Source organism: Mugil cephalus, chromosome 5, assembly GCF_022458985.1.
Source record: "Mugil cephalus isolate CIBA_MC_2020 chromosome 5, CIBA_Mcephalus_1.1, whole genome shotgun sequence".
Classification (NCBI taxonomy): Eukaryota; Metazoa; Chordata; class Actinopteri; order Mugiliformes; family Mugilidae; genus Mugil; species Mugil cephalus.
Window position 1 is genome coordinate 4,864,800 of NC_061774.1, and position 20,317 is coordinate 4,885,116.

Sequence of the window (20,317 nt, forward strand, 5' to 3'; positions counted from 1 at the left end):
AGTTGAGGTTGCTGCTATTTTTGCATAGGTTCATGCAATAAAGGTTTCCATTCAGAGCGCCAGTGTAGCATGTTGTCATATGCAATATACAGATTTTGGTATGGGGCAGTGTGGGGACAGTATCAGGAGGGGGATGATGGAGATAAAAGAGAGAAACTTAAGTTGTTTAAATATTATTCCTAGACCAGTCTGCTTGTCAACTTTAGTTATGGCTGCCAATTTAATGAGTAAAGTCAAACATTAAAAGCAACGACTGTGTGACTGTATGTTTGTCAGAATAGTCCTCGGTACTGCACAAAAATATTTAATCAATGAGTTTGACGCAGCGGGATTCATGGACTTCGCAGGCATTCTCAAAAAAATATGCTTAAATCATATTTCACAAAAAACATCAGATAAAGGGCTAAAGAGAGACTTTCTCTAGTCCTCATAGGGCAGATGTGGCACAAACATTTCAACAGCATGTCTCTTGTGGTATCTATCAGCAGGTGGACAATAGATTGTCTCAGATTGGTCAGTCTTCCCAGGCTGCTGCAGGTCAACGCTCCTGTCTGTCATTGTCTTTGCAGCCTGGCTTCAGCCTTGATTAGCTGATGGTAATCTGGGAGGTTGTTTACCTGAGCCAGACTTCAGAGACAATCCTCTCGGATGTCCAGCAGTCAACATGATGAGCAGACACCACCGCCCACCACCTGTCCTTTTGTCCCTGGACTATCAATTAGCTACTTAGCCTAAAGGTTGGAATAGAAACCTGTGGACAGAAGACCTTAACTTTGAAATCCTGATTTTGTAATCATAGTAAATCATAAGGATTGAGTTTACTGTACATCATATTAGAGCATTTTGTCCAGGTGAAGTATTTCAAATGGGGATTTTTTAAGAAAGCAGCAGCTTCAGTAAACATGGAACTAATTAGTTTAGACAACCACAGCCACAGGTAGTGTTTACACCTGGTCAGAAGGGTCGCGCTTAGAATAAAAGCCTTCTGCTGGCTGCACCACTCCCTGACTCCCTCAGCACTTTAGCTTTTGAGTATCTTTCATTGCAGTCTCAATAAAAATGATTGATACAGTTGGGGATAATGGTGTGCACTTTTCAACATTCTCATCCTTATGTCCTTCGTGGCATTTCGCTCGCCTTCGTCCACAAATAGAATACAAAGTAGCAGAGTGGAGAACGAATACAGAGTTTGAGAGAGAAAAGCAAATACTTTTAAACTTCCTGCCTCCAAAATGGCTAAATAAAATTCGACAATGTTAGATTGTTGGTTTTTGGATTGCCTTGAAGTTGTTCCACACGCTCTGGATCCAGAAATATAATAGAAGGAGGTTACTGACGACACAAAAGTCTTTTAATAGAAGAAGATAACCAAGACGGAGCCGTGTTTACTGATGCTGCATCGATTCTAGCTTTGTTCATGTTTCGAACACTAACTCATCACGTCACCTGATGTCTGCTCCATATGCACAGAAAGAATAGGTCTCCTCCAACCAGAGATAAATGATCAGCTCTAGTGTTTACGTGATTATTATTCAAGCTGATTAAAAATTGATCGGGCCACTGTGATCCACGATGTTTTTATTTTGATTGAGCTATTACGCTGATTACTGCATTGTCCATGTAGTTTAGTACTCCATCAGCCATAAAGGGAACGATGAACCAATGTCAAACATGAAAAATAAATTTGACAAATGCAGAAGAACTCTGAATGACAAGTTCACAGTGTGAAAACCTAATCTATTAATGATAAATAATGATTTATACAATTATATAATTGTTAATTTACATTATTATGTATTATTAACCATATTCATCACTAATTATTTGTTTACTCCGAATCTTAATGTTTCTAATACTGTTACCATAAACCTTCAGTAACTCAGTGTCTCATGTGTCCTAAAACAGGTTATCCCAAAAACAAAAATCATTAATTAATTAATTTACATTCTGTGCATCACCATTTGTTTTTACTTTTGAAATTGAACACATGAAGTTCTCTGCTGTGCGGCTACGTGCAACCACCTGCAGAATCCAAATTATCCAGTTGACATGTGATGAAAACCTTCCTACGTACAGACAAAAATATGAAAAATAACAAACGCTGATGTCTACATCTCTACAGATTTATCGCTGCGTGGTTCAGCTCCCCAGCACGCCCGGGTAATTATATCATGCCTCGAAGTGAGCGGGACACATTACAAGTCCCTGTGCAATATAACATGGTTAATAAAAATCTGTTGCCATGTCTCCCAGATTTATTTTCCCCTCTCCGTGTTTGCGTGAGTGTGTGGACACTCTCGGATTATATTTAAACAACATGTGTACTGCAGAGGCTCTGTTTGAATGTGGGCTTACTTAAGAATGTGGGTGACGTGTCTTTACCAGTCATGGGTTCATCTGGTGAATTAAGAGGAGAGTGGGTCTCCACCTATAGAGGTGATCTATACAAGATTGTTGAAGAGCCTCAGCTGTTTACGTGGAATATTCCTCCACACACCCACATTGTTAGTATATGGAAAAAAACAAGGCTGAGTGTTCGTTTTTTATAGAAATCTGACTTTTTCCCTGACAGGTTGAGTCATCAAGTTACACATTTCTCTCTGTTGGGTTTAATTGTTCACATGCCATTAGTGGGAGTATTGTTACCAAGTCACGGAGGTAAAAGCTTAGCAGTTTTAAATGAAATGTCCCTCGTAGCTTTCTACATGTGTGTTCTCTCTTCCTGTCTTCTAGTTGTGTAAAGTTAAGCCCGGATTGCTTCTCCATAGTTACAGGTTCTATGGTAACGGAGTGTTTGTCCTGAGCGGAGGTGTTTTTACATCGAGCTCATGGGAAGTCGTCTCTGATAGGAACAGCCAGCCCCCGAGACACACACCAACTTGTTCTCCTTTATCAGGAACATTTCAGTTAAATGTCAACCAACACTGACTGAAAACCATTTACCAAACAAGAACGAGACCGACTCCAACAAATAATAATGTCTGTGTCGTTTTTAAAGGTTAACATCAATTTTGATTGCACATCTTTATTCATGAGCATTAGTGCTATTAATCTGAAGTCATGTGAAGGCCATCAGTACAGCATCTACATTATTTATTTATTTAGTTTTTTAATGTATTTATAACTAGAATGGCTATTATTTCTAATGTTGTGGGTGGTTTTCTTTCTAGATAATAAATTTATTTGAAATTAATTCATATAAATATGCTTTGTTACAATCAAGAAGCAACTTCTGCATCTGAAAGATGAAGCCAACACATAATTGCCAAAAAGCACTTGAGGTTGACTCCCATAGACCCACATGTCCAAATGTCCTCACAGGCTGTAAGCCAAACAGTTGTGTGAGTGGCGCCAGATAGGACTTGCAAGTCTTTATATGCAGCCCTTGGTCACAGTTGTCTGATGCATGTCTGACAGTTTTTATTTCTTTTAAGGGGTCTTAAACCCTAATAGAATAACCATTCAGTATCTTTTTCACAGTCGCAACAAAGAATGTCAGAAAAGTAATATGTATAATGGAGATAACTTATAAATGAGAAATTAAAATTCCTACTTGTATTTAATAATAGTTAACATGACTAATATATGTATGTATATGACCAATAAAGTTTGCTGATGGAGCTAAAACTTCTCAGAAATTGTTAAACAGTCGCCTGCAGCACAGCCAGCTTTCTTGACACTTATAATTTATAGTTTATGGGCCCATAACATCAGCCCACAGCCTCCAACAAAAGTATGTGTGACTAATGTTACTGTCTAACAGCAGGCAATATTCAGGCTTTGTAAATCAAATTTAAGACTTTTCTCTGTGGTTGAACCTATGATTCTTAACACTGTTCATGACCTGCAGATGCCCTGCAGAGATCTGTGGATTTTTGCCCTGTCATTCATTTTACAATTTTTTAAATTTATCTCGGAACCGATTGGATCAGGTGGTTTGTGAAACAGACTGGAGGAAGGAGGAATGTCAGCGTGCAGTTGTGATGTGGTAATCTGAATCAGCCTTTTTCCAAGTACATCCAGACTTTGTAAACTGGGTTTTGGATATGGTGAAAAGTGAAGAGACTTAATGTGTTTTACAATGAAATTTATCATGCAGGACTAAGATAATGAGTGAGTATATAATGTTATCCTGCTCCTATCTTATATTTATACCAATCAGCACAAAACTCACTCTTTTTCATGATTAGTTTCAGTCATGTTGTTGGCTTTGTTGTCTCACGTAGGCCCAGATTAGATAACTTGCAAATTGCTGTCAAATTTAGTGAAGTGAAGTGAGTGGGTACTGAGTTGATCTGATCAGTTTTCAACTCATATTCACTGTAAGAAAACAGCGTTCACATCTTTTGTTCCTACCATCAAATTCACCATGCTGATGGTGGGCTAGCTGCTTTCATACACACGCTATACTTTTTAAGTTCTGTTTGTTTAACATGCAAACAGTTGGGACGAGATATATATGTAGGGCTGAACATCCAGCTGTCAGCTACAGAGTAATGGCAGACAGGCAAATTGCTTCATGTGTCGATAGGGCTTTATTCCTTCTGTGAATCTGCAGTCTCCAAACACTGGATAATTATATAATGAGTGGTGTTTTAATGATTTGACTAAAGCTACAGAACAGAAAGGAAGTCTGAATACCTTTCTCCTTATTAAGGAAACTGTCCATCTTGGATAAAACTGGTACACTGACCCTTTAAGCTCAGTTCCCACTGCGGTCACAGCCTTTGAATGTTGACTAATAATCTAAGTCACAGACTCTTTCTCTCATTGTTTCGTCTTCATCTTTACTTTGAACTCTAGTAAAACAGAAAAAATGCCAACGCCATTATCCAAAAGTACGGGAAACATTTTTGTTGCATAGCAACAGGTAGAAAGGCTCCATCGACAGCAGCACTTTGAGACAAGCCTCGTGTCTCATCTAAGAGTCAGCTCCAGACACCCGCTAAAGGTGTCACAATTATCACGCCTCAGTTTGGACAGACATAAGCCGTTATTATTCAAGGCTGGTGCTCTGCTTGATTTTGATCCTTTTACAGTTGGTGATTATTATATTTTTCAATACTTACACTTAACTGACTTATGGCCATGTGGAGGCAAAGGAAAAAACATTTTCATCCATTTGCAATAATGTTTATGTCCAACTATTAGTTCTTTTGTTATCTGCCAACAGCACAAAAATATCTTGGATTGCAGCTGGTAGCAGCTAATTGATAAACTCGTGCAACTGATAATGAGCAAGTATCAAGTGTAGACACCACATTTACTATATTGTGTCTGTTTATGAATTTTACCTAAAGTTGTAATGACTGAAAGATTAGATCATTTCTTGTTTCTTTAAGGAATACTTTAACAAGATTGTTGCATAGCTTTTTTTTTTTTGTTAGTACGTTTGTTTTCTGTCACGTTTACATGAACACTAGAATTCAACGAATAATCACATTAATAGTCCAATCAGAATTCATATGCCACAGATAATTACCATTATAAGAAAACACTGACCTGCTGTTCCTTTGATAATCTGTGCAATAGGAGGATATTGGCGCCTAATAACCATGCAGTCAATTTGATGGTTTCTCTCTCCTTGGGTTATTTATTTATTATTTGGATCCCCATTAGTCCTGCCAAAGGTAACAGCAACTCTTCCTGGGGTCCACACAAATAATAATAATAATCCATTACTCTGAGTATTATCCCCACGTGGGGTAAACATCAGTTGACACAAGGAGTCACAATCTACTAATCTACAATCTACACAATCTATTGAAAAGATGAAGAAAGGGTGACAGTTGTAAACAAGGCTCAGCCTCAGTCCGTCTTGGTCAGTGTAGTTGGTAAAACCTTTGGCATTTGACTGATTGTTACTACTAAAGTATCGATTACAGCAGCTGCGAGTTGAGTCTATTTGTATGTAAATCCCTTAAATTATTCCACAGGAGTGAAGAAGTGAAGACCAAGCAGACTTCTCTTTCTGCATTAGTGTTACAACTCCTGCTGAATTTAATTCGTACCACAAATCTCCCTCCTGTTTGTGTGTGTCCTCAGATAACTTTGTCAGGGAGAATCCACATAGTTGGCAACAGCGTCCCTCTGTTCAGGAAAAATCCCCCAAGTGGCTGTCTGCTTTGTGGTACCACTCGCCTTACAAGCAGAGCGGGGCTGAATGAAGTTTTGTGCTGTGGAAGTGTATCTCATGGCAAGGCTTACTTCCTTATTTAATAATTTATTTATGTTTAATAAGTCTGTTAGCAACGGGTGTTGTCACGCACGGCTGCCAGGGCTTAGGAGGGGAAATATTAGAAATTTGTTGATTCGGCTAGTGGACTTTGGAGCCAGATTTTTTTTTGTAAAAACGAAAAAAAACAAGAAAAAAATGTGTAGTTCACATTTTGTAGCTGTGCTTGTAAATATTTTCTACTGTACTGGGTAAAAGAGCATGAAGACTTCAGGTTACATAAAATCTTTAACTCTCCGCTGTCGCAGCACTTTAAATATCCCTGCATCTATTATTGTTCATGTCTCTATACTTGAACGTCTTCCTCCATATACAAAGCCATCTCTTAGTAGTTGACAGTTGGTCGCTCGTGGATGTTCCAGGCCCTCGTTGCTTAGGCAACCCTCTTGCATATTTTTCCAAGCACAGCATAAAAATATTACTAGTGTTTGAACAAAGTTTGCTTCTCTTGGTGTCACTGCGCTCCATCTGAAAAGAAAATACTTGCAACCACACTGAGGCTTCATCTTGGTTCACCTCGTGCTCCGAGCTTGCTGCCTGCATTGAGTATATAGTGGTAAGAACCAAAGTCACGGAGGGTGTTTCCTCGAGGTAACATCTGGGTGGTGCCGTCGATCGCTCCTTGTTGTTGCTTCAAAGTTCTGAGATGAGTTTTTCATCTGTTATTGCTACAACACGCTCAATTTCACTGACGTTCACACTGCTGCTGGTCTCCTCCTGTGTGTGCCCCCCCCTCTGCCTTCCATCCATTTCCTCCTGTTTCTGCATTTGCGTTTCAGCAGCTCCGTTTGTATTCTTGTTTATAGTAACTATGGAAATCCTTATCCGATCTTAAACAAAATTTCCGCCCTTGGAGATTCGTAGAAGCCTTTTCTTATCTATCTTATTCTCCCAGCTTGGCTCACGAATCACCATCTTTCAGCGTTTGTTGTTGTTCTCATGCTACCTTTGCCTGGGTGTACTTGGTGTAATCCATTTTGCTTTTTTTGTTTTTTCCTCACCAATCCACCACATGCACAGTTTTCAAATTGCTGTCTGACTGACTCCATTTTCCTCAGTAAAATACTTCCACACGGCAGATGTGTTTTTGTCACATGGTTTTGAGTGACCTTCGTGTTCTTTTAGGCAGTTTGGACACTAGCCCTGTGTCAGGGTGTCAAACTCATTTTAGTTCAGGGGCCACATACAGCCCTGGACCAGTAACATCGTAGCACAGTTACTGATACAAAGTTGACAAATTCAAATGTTTCCCTTTGTTTTGGTGCAAAGAAGTACATTATATATATAAAATGCTTACATTTAATGAGCTATTCTTTTACAAAACATTTAATGAACTACCTGAAATTTCTTAAGTAAAATTTCTGCTGTTTTGTGTTTGCGATGTAATTTTCGGACTTTGCAAATTGATCCCACGGGATCGATTGGACAATTTGGCCATATATCCAGCACCCCTGCAGTCTATGCACTAGCAACCACCATTAAAACTGAAGAGGTTTTAAGCTATAGTGACAGGGTTTTGTTTTGTGGCAGGTCTAAAACAAATAACAACAAAAGATCTGACTCGTCTGAAGACCAATTCCAGTCCAATCACATCATTTTAAAAATGCCTGGATGGGCCCCAGTTCAGATATCCCTACTAGTAATTTAAAATAAGTGAGGATATAAAACAAGCTTAATTTCTGACACCAGCAGCAGGGAACAGAGGTTATTTACTGCAATTCCTTTCATATTTCTGCTGGACATCTGGTAAATGGTGGAAACATCCGACCCTCAGATAACTTCCAGAGAAATAAAAGGTGCCATTGAAGTTCAGCATTTTCTTTTCAGTAGTGTAGCTGGTCCCAACCCTCCCGGGCAGCTTCATGGTCAACCGAACCTCTTTTATTCTAGGAAAAAGCTTTCCTCTCCCACAGGGACAAGGTTATTTGATTTTCATTGACCGGATGTTATATGATATTCCTTAATAGCTGGTGCTGGTTGAGCCTCAGCGCAGCATTTACAAAGGTCATTCATCTCAACAGCCCTGCCACGATAACAACCACAGGATGTCCTGTTGGTTACCAGACTGTCACAAAACGAAAAGACTTCTGTTCACATCACACACTGGGAACTGCTGTGAGCGACTAGCAACATCTTACATTTGACATGTGTTACTGCACATGTACGGGAAATATTCTTCTGTCAGTGGAGATTTATCCTTAAAAAGAGCAAGTCATTGTTTTTATAATATTTGTGCATGTAAAGATTTGCAGACGACCAGAATTAATATATATAATAAATAATAAAATATATAATGCTTTAAGTCCAATGCTTTTAGACATTATACCTCAACACTTCAACACTCTGTGGTACTGACTGAAAGGTGTCTGTGGCGCTGTCAGTTCCACAGACATTAATCTGTCAAGACAATAATCAGCAGTTGCCCACATTTAATTACCGGTAAGTTTCTGTTGTTTTTAAAATATTTTAGTTTCACATAACTTTACATAGTTTTTTATTCCTCTAGGGCTAAAAAGTTGAGGCCATTGAGGAAGTTCCAGAAAAGCTGCAGTTTCTTAAATGCCGTCACTGAAAGTAAATCAGTGCTCATTGACCTCCATGTGAAAACGTCCAACTTCACTACAGAAATCTTTTGTCTCTGTAGAAAGCTGCGATATTCATTCAACTTTGCTATGTTTAAATTTTTCTTACGACTTGAAGTTAGTGTAGCTACTTTTACTGACACCTCACTGAAAGTCAAAACCACTCTTCAGGAAACCTTTGGATAACTTCATGGGGGCTCATCAGGACTTAAATACATAGAATACTAAATTCATCTTCGGCTAAATGAAGCACTGGCAGCACAGTAAATAGGGAGAAGGAGATTTGAGGTTTGAAGTCATTAATTATGAGAGTGTTTCTCAGTAACAGCTGAGTGACTAATTTAACTCCACCCTGCTGCTCACGTCTATCCAAAAACCTACTTCATCAGACAAGTATGTTAACACATACAAGCAATTTGACTATGGTTTGACCTGCCCTCAGTATGCTTTGAGTATATGTAAAGAACAAGAGAATCCAAATAAGAGATAGTAAGTTAGATAAAGATGAGGAGGCGTAGAGAGTTAAGCAAATATAAATCTGAAGCTAGTACAGTGTGTGCAAGCATACAAGTGCAGCTCTAGTTTGCTGTAGTGTAGTTCATCTGTATTTAAAATCAAACCTAAATCATGCATGGGATTGTAATATTTTATTTCTGAAGAATTGGAGCACAGAATGCCGTAGAGACGGCGGAGTGGCTTAATGCCACTGTAGCCTTTCTGCTGAAAATCCTCCCGAACAATCAATGCGCAGATCAACTTTGTGTTTATTAAAGATGTGGGTGTGAGCACTTTTGTCAAATCATTTAATCCATCGCGCTAATCTCCTTTTCTTCCATGGACACTGCTGGGAGGATTATCAGTCACACATCTAATTTGTTGTCTGTTGTTTGTCATACTACTTTAATTAACTTGTGAAATACAAGCTCTTACGGCACAGTAGAAATTGTATATATATATTTTTTACTTTACTTCCGGCAGTTTAGATCATAACTACCTTTTTACCACATATGAACTTGATTAATTTGATTATTATTTAGTCTGTAAACAGTGTGACTTCCCTTGGTCCAAAAATCCTATTCAGATTATGGTAAAATAGAAGATTCTACAATAATAAATGTGACAAACGCTGGTATGACTCATAACATGGAGTGAGCCTGATGTGTTGTCTGTCAAATGGAATATCTGCTGTATCCAATTCAAAGTCATCAAGACTCAGAAAATGTACTTTGCAATAATTTGGTGCAGAAGGAAGATGAAGTTAAAGATGTTTCAGGAGATGTTTTGATCCTTCATCCACACTGAAAACAGGCTTCTACAAACACAAGAATGAACTAAAGACAACTATGATTTGCTTTTTTTTTTACTTTTCCCAGGTCTGAACTCTAACGTTACATCAAGGCATTGATTTAGGATATAGTTTCTGATGGTGAAAACTGGAACAGTAATTTCTTGCCACATAAACAGACACTGGCTACATTAACTGTTCCACTAATAATCTGAATAACAGCCAAGTCTGGGGGGTATCGTACCCTTTTCTTTTACTTCCACTTTAACTCAAATAAACTCAAACTACATCAATGCATCTGACTTAAAGTATCAGGGCTGCATGTGCACATTTGAACCAAAAATATAAATATTTAACAAGCACAGCATGCGGATATCTGGTGAGACAGACATACTTCTGACAGGAACAAGATAAGCAAAACATAAAAGGTCCATCTGGGGCAAAGTGCAGTCTGAGCTGATCATATTAAGCAGTGGTTCTGTGTATTCGTAGCTGAGATGGAGACCACCTACAGAAAGCAAGGTTACCTGAACTGCCTTCAAATTAGTTTTGACTGCCTGCTGTCACACAAGATCACACAGGTCGGTTCGATAAACAAGCTGCCTGGGCTCATGCTCTTTTGAAAAAGCTTCACAACTGGGCAACACAAACATAACCTGACAATATTGTTGCAAAGCCAAATGTGATACTGCAGCTGCATAATTTATGTCCCCACCCTGGCGAGAGTAAAGTTCTGGTCCTGGACACCATTGAGTACCCAGTGAAACCCCGCTGTTGATGGTCATTCAAAATACCTCCTTCCTCTGCTGTGCTAAAACCAAGCAGTCGAACCAAGATAGAGAGCTGCTGGATTCCTCTGGGTGGGCGACTCCCTTCTAGTGAAACTGATGAAAAATTCATCTTGCCAGGTTCGACTTTATCTTGAGCTCCCTGCAAAGCTTCATTAAATCTTCTGGAAAAGCTCTACCTCGATTTTATTCAGCGCTCAGGAGCTACTGGAGCTGGCTTCTACTATGTATTTACATTTACATTAATATCCCACATACATTGCCACTAGCACTTAAAATACTGTGCATGCATTTTTGCTGAGAGGGACGTTTATTAATCATAAAGAATCAGTTTAAACCACTTAAGACAGCAAATAGTACAGAAGAGGAACAACAGGTTCCTTTAGAGGGGTTAAAGGCTGAAGCATTAGGACAAATCTGCGCCTTTTCAATGACAAGTACACGCAGAAAAGGAGGAGAAGAAGTGACGTGGGTGGAAACCAGAATCGAGTGAGCTTTCCGTTCATGGAGAGGGATTAGACGCCTCTCACTGGAGACTAGGAGCGGAATTCAATCCAACCCTCCTGTTTGTCTCGTCCTCCCATCTTGATATTTTTCCTTCCTCTCTGTTTTACTTCTCATGACTGAGCACCCATGCAGTGACAAGTTCATTCACTCGGTTTTGGAGGTTGGAGTTTTAGTTGTCAGAAAAGGGTTGTTTTATATTTTGGTCAGCTACTGCATAGTCACTGGGGAATGGAAAACTTATTTCTTTTTCCAGCATTGTTTATACTGACTTGAAGCATGGGCTTATAAGCAAACCTCAGCATCCAGTGGTGTACAAGCCCAGTCAGCCATTCCTGCCAGGTCCTCGTGACCTTTATGAAAACACACAAGCCAGACACGAGTGTCAGAACAAAGGTTTGCCAGTTGGTAAAAAAGGTAATTAATTACTAGGTGGTTACGTTTAATTGAAATCTTCTTCTTGCAAAAGGCAATGTTAATGGAGTGTTGGGTATTTCCCTGACAATGTAAGGAATTTGAATTTTTGCAAAACTGAGATTTGCATTCTTATTTCATGGACCAACTTTATAGACAATTTAATTGAGAAAGGGAGCGATTCAGGCGTTGAGGCTGCTAGATTTGGGCAGTTTAAAAAAGACAGCATAAATCATTAACCAACATGCTGACTATGTAGTATCAGTGACTTATCTTTAGCTCCTCAGAATGAGACACATTGTGTTTCCTTTCTGGTGACAAACCACCTAGAACATTGGGTTAATTCAGACCGGGAAGATCTTCTGAAGTAACACTGAAAGACATGCTGCACTATTTATGAAGCTTGTAGTCGTGTGTAAATCAAAAGCCTAACTTGCCACTGATGTGTCATGTGACACCCGTCCCTAACTACTCCTCAGCCAGTCAGCACAACACAGAAGAAACACTCCTCATACTGTGACATATTATCACAGTGTTACATGTGGCCTAAAATCTTGGTGCAGAAATCTCTGTTTACACTCATGCTATCATTACAGTTTTCACCCTCTGGGGATGCAGGAAATTTGAACACACCTTCACCAAAAGGTCACACGCATGCCGGGTAGCACCAGAACAAGAAAAGATAATAGCTGGACTTGGCCAACTGTACTTATTTCCCTCCAAATAGGCAGGATACTCTTACACCTTGACCTGAAACACACAATAGTGACTGACAACAGCCATTCTGGGGTGAGGGAACCAACACAAACACTAACAAGCTGACCTAAAAAGTAGACCTACATTCCCAGAACTTGGTAGGAAAACTCTGGAGAGAAATATATCACAATGCTTAGCTGCTTACAGTAAAGCTGCATGCAAACAGGAAGAGACTGGCTGTGTTCTGTGTTGCGGTGACAAGAGACCAGTGAATGTGTAGTTGTAGAGGTGTTGGGTGAAAAAAGGTGCTTTTCGGTTACAAAATAGGTGGATATCAAGATGAACCGATCTGAACCTTGACGCCATGAAGCCACAGGTGACGACCAATGGGTGAATTTGATCCAGTAGACCAACAAATGATACAAACAAGGTCCCCATACGTTTATCTCAAGGAAACACCATCCACTACCTTAGTTCTTACCAACAAATCCACCGTGCTGATAGCGAGTTCGGAGCACTTGGTGAAAAAATATGGAGCAGTGCTGCAGCTGACCAAAAGATACGGTCAACAAACAAAAGACAAAAGAAAAGCATAACGCCATACGCTGATAACCTTTTTATGTTCTTTCTTTAACTGGGAAACATTTGGGCTTTGAAACACCTTGGACTACTGGTGAAAAACTGCGTGAATTACCACACTGGTTCTATCTCTGCAGTACAAAAAAAATCCCGTATTAATAAATGTTTAAATAAAGCCAGTTACAGATGAGCTCTCTCCAAAACAGCCACAATAAAAGCTAAGCCTGAGGCAGCCTCCTCAAGTACATATCTCACGTTCTGAATAAGAGGCGAGGATCAGAGGTTATACAAGGTGATAAATTAAAACAATGATTGTCAACGTGTCTTCTATAGAAAATATTCTTTCTTCAGTAAAGGATGCCGCTTTGCAGAAGGGGGAAAACTCCTGTGCGCTTTACATCTTATTTTTGGAAACCCATTGCCTCAGAGGACCCTTGCTGTCTCTGTCATCATTATGTGGTGAGTCACAACCAGCTCTGCTCCAGGTGCAGACTTGAAGGAGAACAGACACGTACAGTATTTGTTAGGAGATCACATGTTTTGAACAATCTCACTGAATATGATTAAAATGGATTTAATTGGCTCCATCTCCATGCTTTCAAAGTGTGCATACCAGCAGGGGTCCAAGTAAAGCTTTTTTTTTTTTTTTTCAACCAAGGGTCCACCCAAAATAATTGGTATACTGTTTGCAAATTCTATCACGAAGTAGTGCTGCAGTGCAGAAGTCTGGGTTGAATTTAAGTGAGAGCTATCAGTCATGAATTTCACTTCTCTTTTGACACATTTTTTTTGATCAGTTTTATCTGATATATTCAAAGTGTAAAAGCATCCACGTGCCTCGTAGGTTGGAACAGGAACGATGGTACACATAGTTTGAAGATAAGAAGTGAATCTAAACTAAACTGAAACTTAAAGTTAAAAAGTCACTATTATTTTAAGCATTACTTTAGCCTAACAAGGTCTACAAGTTAAAATTTAAACTGGACTGATAGAAGCAATATAATCTTAACTTCACTGTTATTAGGCACTTCTGTTTCTCGTACATGTTGAGAATTTGTCCATTTTTATTTTCCTCGAAGTCAATGATTCCCTCAAAGTTGACCTCACAAAAATTCCCCTTCTTTTAATTGGGGAATTTTGGAGTCAGTCAATGCAGGATGGATGGATGGATGGATGGATGGATGGAAGGAAGAGTAATGGTGATTTACTCTTACACATATCATCTGATATACTATGCGGCATTGACTTTATTTTGTTTACAACAAAATCATTCTGCTACTGCATCTGTAGTAAAAGATTGACAACAAATTGACTTTATGCACAAACACAAACAACACAGCATGCAAAATTACAATGACTTGAACTTTCAGAAACTAACTTGCCAAAGTTGCCCAACTGAACTTGTGTCACTGGGAGTGAAAGAAGGATCCAAACATGATGTCAGTCCACGAATAAATAAAATAACCTTTCCTCAGTCTAAACCCAGCAGGAAGAGCTGGATGAAGGGGACACTGCAGTGGCACAGTGTGGCTTTGGATTTCATGGCACTGTCTTGTCAGAAATGTCAGCGTGAAGCTTCAGCTTGACAAAAATTATTCCTCATAATAAATATATTCTGCCGTTTGCTACCTGAGAGAAGTTTCCTTACCAGGCCCATTACACACAAGCTGGCAAACAACATTAAGAGTTGAAGCATGAAGGATCGAGCTTTGTGCATCCATAAAAAACAAACAATATTTTCTGGGCATTAGCCTAGCATACTGTCAGTCTTGTATATTGTTGTATATTGTGCATAAATGGGTAAAGCCTCTGTTTGAAGAAGGTGCCAGGAATTCTTCCCTTTCAGACCTTTTACCACATGATGCGCTGGATAAAAGAATCTACCATGAATGGTATTTTCATTACATTGTGTGTGTTTTCTCTCCGCAGATCTTATTGTGAAACTAGCGAAGGACAAGTTTGGAGCCATTCAAACGGAGTATCAAAAGGTAAGTGTGTGTGTGTGAAGTGATTGCCTTTCATTCACCTTGCTGCTTTTTATTTTTCGTGATTGGATGCAGCAATTTGTTGTAAAAAAAAAAAATAAAAATTACAAAAGAAATTACAGAAGAAACATACCTCTGAGTTCCTGTAGTTCTTGGCTTCTCTTAAACAAGGTTTTAATAGCTTTTATTGGTCAAGGCAAAACCCAACATTTGAGATTTTAAGGACAAACAAGGTTTTTCTAAACTGAATGAGTGGCTTTTTTGTGCAGTGTTACAATATGCAACTAGGTGGCCATGCATGCCAGTTTTAACTTCTTTAAGTTATCTTTCTGTGGTTCTGTTTCATCACATGTGTTTTTGTTTTGTGGCTTTGCTCTTTCTTTGGTGCTGCATTGCCTTTGCCTTCTGCATGCCCTCTTCATCTGATCTGGCCTCGCTCAGCCAGAGAACATAGTGCTGACCCTTCAGGTAAAGTCTGCACACTGGACTTACTGTCCCCTCCCATCCCTCGTCTCATCATGCTCCACTGTCGAAGTCACCAAGGCTGCACAACTACAGCTAAAATAGAACTCTCTGTTTTTTGTATATTTTACTCATTGGTGGTATAAAGTGATTATTGGAATATACATGGTTAGTTGTGCAGCTGTATGACTTCCACACCATCCCACCCTCCTTACATGTACCTTGGAACCCAGTCTTAACACGTCCACAGATGGAATAACAATGCTGACTGCATAGCCACAGTTTTTACACTCATTTTGTTTGTGTACATCAGCATAATAATAGTGTCCAGATGAATGGCTTCAAATATTCAACCAAACCACCACAAATAAAAGAGACGTTGGCAGATGGTGGCAGGACACTTTTTACTATTGCCAAACAATATGCACTAACTACACAATCTTCATTTGTTTTAAAAAGGAGAAATCTGACCTGTGTTTAAGAAGAAAAAGCTAATGGGTTGTAGTTATATTTACAGATTGCAAGGTCCTTCAAATTTATAGCAGATGAGTTGTGGGAGGGTGAGATACTACAACATCATGGAGGCAATACTGAAGACAGAAATTAGAAAACTATTTTAGTTAACTAGAGCTGACTGGTGTGGGGAAAAAAAAACCTGCTGCCGTTTACATTTTGACAAAAATAAACCTTCCTTTAAGCAAAACATGTACCCCACTGAGAAACACTGGTGATGAGTGATCATGTGTCTAAATTGGAGAAACATTTAACATTTAAAAAGGATTATATTCATGACAGTGGCTTTACCAAAAGCACTCATTCCATGTATTTTGACTAAACCATTGTTTAAAGATCAAAGAAAGATGGTCCCAGCGTGAAATAAATCAATGTCAGTAGGGTGCATTCATATATTCCCTGTGTCTATTGTCATTCATACTAGAGCTGCTGCCTGCTATGTTTTGGAAAATAAACCCCCACATTTGTTTCTGATATCACCTCAACCTTTCCACCACATCACATCTAAATTGGTTCCATTTTTTGCAGGGGAATTGGCTTTGACACCTCCTCGTATGCTGCCAATAAATACAGATGATAGTGTGCAATCTTAGTTTGAACCGAATCCTGCACAGCGAGGATTTAAATAGTTCATCTGTGGTCAAAGACATCACAGTCTTCTCTTGCGCTAGTGTGGAAATCATAACAATAACGCTGAGAATATTGAATTTCTCGCTGTTTCAAGGACTCAAGAGTTCTAATATTCCCTTCAAAACAAAATGATCAGAATCAATACAGGGAAGGAACAGACCAAGAACAACTAAAAATCAGCCCCCTATACCAAAGCATTTAGCTTAGAATCACAGGGTTTAGAGTAACAGTTTCTTGCTTGAGGACACAGCAAGTTGCAGAAATGCCAGAAATGTCTTCACCGCTCAGACATGCTGCCAACCCATCATCTAGTTTGTTCTTGTGGGAAGGTCACCTTCTTCTTTTGGGCACATGCCAAGACAAAGCTATAGTCCAAAAATAGTTAGAGCTGCGGGCCTTTGAAGAGTGGTGGTGGAAAAGAAAAATGAAAGAGTTTTGACCTTTTTTTTTTTTGAAGATTCACCCAATAACGAGAGGAGCCCAGGAGCAGAATGACAATGCCAGCATTCAGATTTGCGTCATGTCCTCAACAACTGGGCTGACATTGGTGCTTTTAGAGGACACACGTCTATATACAGTAGACCTACTCTCACACTCACACTGTGTCTTCTTTTTTTCTTTGCCTCTCAGCATTGTCAAGTCTCTGATTTCCTTTTTCCATCCATTTCCAACGATATCATCTGTGTTTGTATTGTTTGAGGTGAGGAAGAATGCGTGTTTATTTCTACATCTCATAAATCACAGCAGGTAGCTTCACTCCTCCAAATATTAGCACTTGGAATGAACATTATAGTCACTGCCTTACATTCCCAAGTCTTTCCCATTTACTGTCACCGTGTCAAAAAGTGAAAGCTGCAGGTCTCCAAGGGAGTCACGGACTTATGATGATTAAGATTAGTGCGAGTCATCTTGGAGAGCAGCGTGTCCATTCAGGTGAAGTGATAGCGGCGCAGCTTTGAGCCTGTCAAGAAGTTATAGCTAGAAGCACAGAACACCAGTGTGACAAGTTCCATATGGTGTGGGATTTATCAATCCCCTGCTCAATTTTGATCATTTCCAAAGCCTATGCTCAGTTTAGATAGAGGTAGATTAAGTGTGAGCGTTGTGGTGAATGACAAGAGAAGGTGGAAGAACTACTGCAAACCTGCAGCTTGACTCTCTCAATATGTCAGGGGGAATTTGTTGAGTCTTCTTGAAGATTTCTAATATTCTATTTAATAAAGGGGTTATTGAGGCTTTGAGATGAAATATCAGTCAGCTTTGTTGTACACCCTCTCGTGCATTTTAATCTTCCTGATCATCACCAACTACAACTTAGCTGTCTTACTGGCCTTACAACACTCGTATTTGTTGTCTAACCACAATGCCTACTCTCTATGGTCCACAATCTATTCACTGGAAATGCTTTATGTATAAAAATTGATAATAAGGTGGATTTTTCAAAGTCAGAAAGGTAATATACACACGGTAAAACTGAAAGAGCAACAATAAATATTTTTTTAAGAGTTTAACTCTTTGCAATTTCATGGTCATTGCAGCTGTGAATGTTCTCAGTCATCCAGATTATGGTCTGTCTAAAAACTAAAATATAGGCAACTGGACTAGTTCGAGGTCTCTTGAAGATGCTGCTCAGTCAAATGACTTCATCACTTCTAAATGGCTGGTTCTCAATTTTGTGGGGTCTGTGTTCACCTGAAAACTTTCTCATGGACATCATCTGCAGATGGTCTAAAATAAAAACCTAAACACTCCACCGCTGAGTTTGGACTTAGCAGTTGTTTTTTAGCTGAATTGAGCTATATTTACACCAGATATTCTATAATTTAAATGGGCAAACTGCTTTATTCCAGCCTCATGAAGGTTGGGTATAGAACTTATTTTACTGCGTTAGTTTTTGCTGGCTGTGGTTAATGAAATGTATTTTCATAATTCTTTAATTTCAGCCACAAAGCTGGAGTTATAAGGTCTGCACCAAGCCATAATCTCAGCAGATAATAACTCAGAAGTAGCTAAGTGATATACCTTATATTTATAGGTGTCATTATCTCACACTGGGGGCGGATTTGCCAGGATTTCATTATTCATTACGAGTCTAAAGAGCTTCTAAGGAAGGAGTTTTTCTGCAGCGTGCTAACTGCCTTGTAGTCCATTCCTATTGAAGCAGGTTTTTTCATCAGAAATGCTGTCTTTCCTGTTCATTAGAGTGGGAAAAGTGCGCCACAGGGCTGCATGGATAGCTCTGGCTCCTTTGAGTATTTTCCCCATCATCCTTCATGTGTTGCTATCCTCTCAGTGCATATTGCAGTTCTTTGTGAATTTATGCAAAAAACAACCTTTAAAAATCGCTTTCTGTGAAAGTCTCAACCGATTTTACGCTTGCAGTTCCAGCTTGCACGGTAGCGTGGGAGAACAATAATCTCATACCACCATTTTTTTGTTGTTGTTGTCGTTGATTTTTTTTTTTATGTGTTTTTTTTTTTTTTTTTTTAGTCTTGGCATTTATTTTGCGGAGTAATGTAGTTAAGGAGTCGATTACTGAATTGGCTTGTGGTATTTAAGGATTGCAAAGAAAGGATTCTCCTGAAGTGAGTAGTGTTACACAATGTGTTTTTGGTTTATCCATAAATCCTTTTTGAATAAAGAGTGGAGAGATTTTCCAGTGGTGGGATTCTACAAGATATTTTTAGATTTGCTGCTCATTTTATCCTTGGCCTCCTTGTGTATGTATTTGTCCATTCTTTTCCTGGATGCCTTTAATAATCTACCCTTTCTAACTAATTATCTTCTTCTAATTTAATCTTCCTCTTGTTGCTTTTATCACATTTTCCACCCCTTCCACTCTAATTCTCATTTCTGTGTTCACCTCCTCTCACTGCTGTGCTTCCTAAATAATTTGTCATTTTTCCTTTGACTCCACCCCTGCTGACCCCAGGCCATCTACTATGAGATAGGCTTCCTAGTATGTGCAGCGGTGGGCCTGCTGTTTGCTGTTCTGATGCCGATTGCCGGGCTCTTCTTCTGCATGTGCCGCTGCTGTGACAACTGTGGCGGCGAGATGCACCAGCGTCAGAGGAAGAACGCGGACTGCCGGCGTGGCCTGCTGGGAACGCTGCTCTTCTCCACCTCACTGGTCATCACGTGAGTATGACACATGCGGCGAAATGTGTGGAAATCAGCTTGCTGAGTGTGCATTTTGGTGCACATACAGTATACCGAGTGTATGCTTGTTTACCTGCGCACATGCACAAGGTTTATAGCTGCAAGTCCACCTTTTACAGGCTTGTACTGTCAGGCAAAAACAAAACACTGTCCACACACACACATACACACATACTAGTCCTCTGGTCAAATGGACACAGTCATCAAATTTCCCCCACCCCCATGCTGTTTGCTATATATAGTTAAGTCCTACTGTAGATGCTGTGTGGCAGCACCCTTCATACTTGTGTTCACTCTAAGCACCGGTCACTTAAACCTGCAGAGCCTTCATACAAAAGGCTTTCAATACCTGTGGTGAGAATTCTTTATGTCAGCCTAAAAGCAAAATACTCTAAGAATTCAAAGATAGGTGCACAAAATATCTTCACATTTCAGCACAGTGATTCTAGGTTTTTATGCTAATCATCGATTATTACTGCTCCAGA

The 20,317-nt window shown here is 39.4% G+C and overlaps 1 protein-coding gene across 24 annotated transcripts in view; it reads left to right on the plus strand.

Moving 5' to 3' along the window:
- prom1a (prominin 1a) overlaps positions 1-20,317 on the plus strand; it is an 81,961-nt gene that overhangs the window by 16,641 nt on the left and 45,003 nt on the right. For 19 of the 24 annotated variants that reach the window (XM_047585400.1, XM_047585402.1, XM_047585399.1 and 16 more), the window contains exons 2-4: positions 15,013-15,071; positions 15,510-15,536; positions 19,606-19,811. In XM_047585400.1, the coding sequence (XP_047441356.1) occupies positions 15,013-15,071; positions 15,510-15,536; positions 19,606-19,811 (292 nt within the window). The remainder of the gene's footprint in view (positions 1-15,012; positions 15,072-15,509; positions 15,537-19,605; positions 19,812-20,317) is intronic. The other 5 variants (XM_047585407.1, XM_047585414.1, XM_047585409.1 and 2 more) reach the window with 1 other exon arrangement.